The following is a 5232-nucleotide window of genomic DNA, read 5'->3' as shown; positions in this document are numbered from 1 at the left end:
TTTTTGCTTATAGAGTTCTGATGGGAGAAATCAAACAATCCTCATCTCTAGACCTATGTTTTATAAACAGACCAAGCATACCTGAACTTGAGGGAAAAATATGACTTCTCGGGGGGAGTTTTCTGGGGTACTTCTGGCAACTCGGGCTGTAACCAACCAAAGAGTCGTTCCCTCTGGGACATGAACCGCGAGCATTCACAGCTTCCTAGGTTTCACCTCTAGCCAGCAAGGAGAGAACACAGTGCCTGAAGTTGAATTTGTCTAAGGGGCTGGTTTGGCAGATCCTATACACTCATTGCCTATAACTGGGCAGGGCTGTTTTAAGAAATGAAAACTATTATTCCCTACAAAAAGTCCTTCTTATGCCCATGGAAACAGAAACAAGTCTGAACCATTTTTTTTTTTTTCCTAGTTTCTGGCTTTAGAAGATTTTTCCGTTAGTACAAAAGATGCAGGGAGAAAAGGTCAATTGAGACCTCCTCAAGCCAGTAACCGCCTCCCCGTGAGCATCCTCCAGAGGGCGCTCTGCACATCAGGGTTTCTGAGGCTGTAGATGATGGGGTTCAGCATGGGATTGATGACAGTGTTGAAAATTCCAACAGCTTTATCCTTGTCTGAAAGCTTGGTTGAACCTAGTCGCATATAGTTAAAGATACCTGAACCATAGAATATGACCACCACAGTGAGGTGGGAGCCACACGTGGAGAAGGCTTTCTTCCTGCCCTCTGCAGAGCGAATTTGCAGGACTGCAGCAGCCACGTGGATATAGGAGATGACAATGAGAGCCATGGGGGTGCCTGCCATTATAAAACCCACAGCAAAAAGCAGCAGCTCATTGAGTTGGGTACTGGAGCAGGAGAGCTGGAAGAGCTGTGGGAGGTCACAGTAGAAGTGATTGATCACATTGGGGCCACAGAAGTTGAGCATGGACATGGCCACAGTGTGGGTCAGTGCATTGGTGAAGGCACAAGCCCAGGACGCAGCCACCAACATCCTCTGGACTGTCTGACTCATGCGGGTGCTGTAGGTGAGGGGCCGGCAGATGGCCAGGAATCGGTCATAGGCCATGGCGGTCAGCAGGAAGCAGTCCACTCCAACGAACAGATGGAAGAAGAAGAGTTGGGTAAGGCAGGCCCCGTAGGGAACTGCACGCTTGTGGGACAGGAGACGACTCAGTACTGAGGGAACAGTGACGCTGATGCACCCAACATCCAGCACTGATAGGTTCCCCAGGAAGAAGTACATGGGGGTGTGGAGTTTGGGCTCCACCAAGATGGCTGCCAGGATGCTGAGGTTGCCTCCGACCGTGACCAGGTAGGCAAAGAGGAAGAGCACAAAGACAACTGGCTGCAGCCCTGGCGCCTCCACCAAGCCCAGCAGGATGAACTCAGCAATGGCTGTTCCATTGGCCCCAGATTCTGGCTGCATGAGTTCCTGCAAAGAAACATCCAAGGAGGAAAATCATCACTCCTCCCAATAATTTATTTATTCAGAAAAAAGAAACAGACCTCCTTCGACTTGCCCAGCCCTCTGCCACATTCCCTCTGTACAAGTAAGGAATTTGGTGCTCCTCAGGCCACACTACACTTGTTTACTCTTTCACTACATTTACCTTTATTTGCAGGTGTAAGCACAGGTAACATTACCACTCTGGACCTCCCTCCTCCAACCCACCCCCCAGCTGCAAGAACCTATTTGTAAAGATTATGCAAGACAAACCCTTGGGAAAAATAAGCAAAAAGTGTACTTCTGGTTTGAACACGGCCGAGTAAATCCAAAACGTTCTCTTCTCAGAATTTCTCTCTTTCCAAAACAAGCAGAAAAAGAAACATACAGATTCTATCTTCAAAGAAACTAGTAAATGTCCACAACCCCAATCCATAAACTAGATTGGATGGATTCAAGAACAGTAAAGATCAAATAGGAGAGTGACAAGAAGCAGAGAGAGGAAATCCATGACTGTAGAAGAGTTAAACGAGTATAATTCTCTTTAAAAAAAAAACGTTGGGTGGAGGGAGGCAATCAATAAAAAACAAAACCAAAGCTCTTGTTTGCAATAATGGGTATATGGTGTAAAGTATGGCACCATAATCCTCTGTGATCCTGAACTGAACTCAAGAAGCAGAGAAAAGGCTAAATGAAGACTTAAGTACACAGGCTATAGACAAAGCATAAAACTGGAGGCAAAAGATAGAAAAAAATACATCAGTTCTCACAGTTGTAGTTACCTGTCTGTATTCATTACATACAAGTAAAAGCTAAAATAATTTACCTCCAATTCTGAATCACAAGGTAGGTTACTGCTAGTCTGAATCATGTCTTAGCCTTGCAAGATATAAGTATCTTGTGAATATATAGTTTGGCAAAAACTCATTTCATTTAAGGATTAAAACAAACTTGCATAGCATATAAACAAGGATTTTACCAGAAAAAAGAGGTAAAGAAACAAGAAAGACAAATGGATGATAAAATTCACTCCATCAAAGAATGTTGCCATTGAACATATGAAAACTGTTACCTAGCAAAGACATGGAACCAACCCAAATGCCCATCAATGACAGACTGGATAAAGAAAATGTGGTACATGTACACCACGGAATGCTATGCAACCATGAAAAAGAATGAGATCATGTCTTTTGCAGGGACATGGATGAAGCTGGAAGTCATTATCCTCAGCAAACTAATGCAGGAACAGGAAACCAAACACTGCATGTTCTCACTTATAAGTGGGAGCTGAACAATGAGAATACATGGACACAGGGAGGGAAACAACACACACTGGGGCCTGTCACAGGAGGGTGGCCGGGGGGAGAGCATTAGGGAAAAGAGCTAATGCATTCTGGGCTTAATATCTAGGTGATGGGTTGATAGGTGCAGCAAACCACCATGGCAAACCTCCATGGCACATGTTTACCTATGTAACAAAGCTGCATGTCCTGCACACCTACCCTGGAACTTAAAAAAATAAAATAATAATAAAAAAGAAAATTGTTACCAAACACTTCAGCCTCTCCAAAAATTTAAAAAAAAAACAAAAAAACGTAAGGAGGCATTTTCCGATACAAAATAAGAAAACGAAGTAAAAATATAAGAGCTGAGGGAAGAGATTTCAAGAAAGATAAGAAATACGAGCTGGAAGAAGAAAGAAAAGATGTTAAAGAAATGTAAAATCACTACACCAAAAAATATATATATTAGAAACAATACAATGAAAAACAATTAGACAGATGCAGGAACAGTATTTTAAAAGATGACAAGATTAAATGAGAAAAGAGAGAAAATGACAGATATGAGAAGAGACAAAGGAGATCCAATCTATGTACAATAGAATCACCAAAGGAGGAAATCAAAAAAGCGAAAAAGAACAATTATTTAAAACTCAATTTTAATTAAAAAATTACAGAAACACTTGAATTTACAATTCAAAAGTGCACACCTTGTCCCAGGAAACATTCATACAGAATGCCAGCATTGTTACATACCACTGGAATATCACTGAATATCAATGATTAAAAAAATGAATAGCCTAGTCAAAAACAAACAAACAAAATCCAGTCAATTCTAAAGGAAAGAAATTAAGATAGTATATCACTTCTCCAAAGTAGCAGTCAAAGCTGGAATGTAATGAAAAACATGTCTGGAACCTCTGGGGAAAGAAAATATGATCCAAAATTGTCAAAACTATCTAGACCATTATTCAAATATAATATTCATATATAAAGTCAAGTTGACAATCTGAGAATTCAAGGAAAGTTACAAACATTAGCCATTGTTGAAAAAAGCAGACTTCAGAGTTTTGTTTTGTTTTTTAACAGAAGCTTTTTTAAGAAACAGACTTCAGTCAACAAAAAGAAAAATGGGAACTCTGCAGTCTATAAACTGATGGTTAATCTTAAATGTATTTAACTGTAGGTCTAAGACTAAAACATTTGTGGAAATTTTAAGTATGAAATAAAATGTAAATATTTTTAAAATCTCAAAAGGTAAAATGTTTATAATTAGCAAGAAAGGAGACAGGAGGAAGTATGTGTTGACTTCCTCATCTTCTATAGCTGAATGTTAAAAGATATTATTTAAACCTGATAAATTACATAATAAACGTATAAGTACACAAACCAGTATAAAAGAAAGATTAATATAACATAATCAAATAAATTACATGGTATAGGAGAAAAAGAAAAGGGAAAAGAAACAGGAATACACTAATTTCATTGTGCTTATACCAGGGAATTAGTAGACACTGACTAGACACAGAGTGTTAGAACTCTACACAAAGTTACAGTTATAAAAGTAACCCTAGAAAAAAATCTTCTAAAACATGAGAGGAAGCATGCATACAAAACAAAGACAAATGTAGCCCTTACACTGAAAGGGTATTTCAAAAAAATAAAACCAAACTGTATAGCATAAAATAATAGAATAAAATTAATACCAAACACACTTATAATGATAAAGTCGAGTGGGCCAAGCTCATCTAGTAAAAGAAAATAATTTCAGGTTGGATCTAAAAAATGTAACTGTACGCTGATGCCAAAATATATAACCAAAACAAAGTTAATTAGAAAGGGTGAAAGGTAAAGGAATACCAGCCAGATGTAAACAAAAATAAAGCAGGGATCATAATCTGAATATAAAATGTGTTTGAATTAAAAATGTCAGTAAATGAGGAAAAGAAGAGCATTTTATAAGGGGTGCAAGAAGATGTAATAGGTACAAAAACGAATGTCTCAAGTATATAGCATTGATACGTAAAGCAAAAAGCACAGGATGTTCAAAGAGAAATAGTCAGAAACAGGTTAACAGTGGATTTCAGTGACTTTCCAGTCCATATAAATTTAAGTTGGCAGAATAAAGTAAGGCGATAAAAAACCTCAATATTTTTCAAAGAGTAGAACCAATTGACATTGCACACCTTCCTTAAGTGCCCATGAAACATTCACTGCCCAGAAAGAGCATATATAAAACCAGAAATTCAGCAAACTTCAAAAGAACAAATAATAGAAACAATAATATATGATCAGAGCCCGACTGAAAGAAACATGATTTTAAAAATAAAATCCAGTCTGTCCTTGATGGACATTTGGGTTGGTTCCAAGTCTTTGCTATTGTGAATAGTGCCGCAATAAACATATGTGTGCATGTGTCTTTACAGCAGCATGATTTATAATCCTTTGGGTATACACCCAGTAATGGGATCCCTGGGACAAATGGTATTTCTAGTTCTAGATCCTT

The 5232-nt window shown here is 38.6% G+C and overlaps 2 protein-coding genes across 2 annotated transcripts in view; both read right to left on the bottom strand.

Moving 5' to 3' along the window:
• Positions 1–5232, bottom strand: part of LOC105554655 (olfactory receptor 3A1) — a 33406-nt gene that overhangs the window by 1056 nt on the left and 27118 nt on the right. The window lies entirely within an intron of this gene.
• LOC105554654 (olfactory receptor 3A1-like) lies at positions 481–1428 on the bottom strand. Its single transcript, XM_012001210.1, has one exon. It carries the CDS (start codon positions 1426–1428, stop codon positions 481–483), a length of 948 nt encoding a protein of 315 aa, XP_011856600.1.

This window comes from Mandrillus leucophaeus, unplaced genomic scaffold (genome assembly GCF_000951045.1).
Source record: "Mandrillus leucophaeus isolate KB7577 unplaced genomic scaffold, Mleu.le_1.0 Scaffold653, whole genome shotgun sequence".
Lineage (NCBI taxonomy): Eukaryota > Metazoa > Chordata > Mammalia > Primates > Cercopithecidae > Mandrillus > Mandrillus leucophaeus.
Note: the sequence above shows the minus strand (reverse complement) of the source record. Positions and strands in the feature narration are given on the sequence as shown.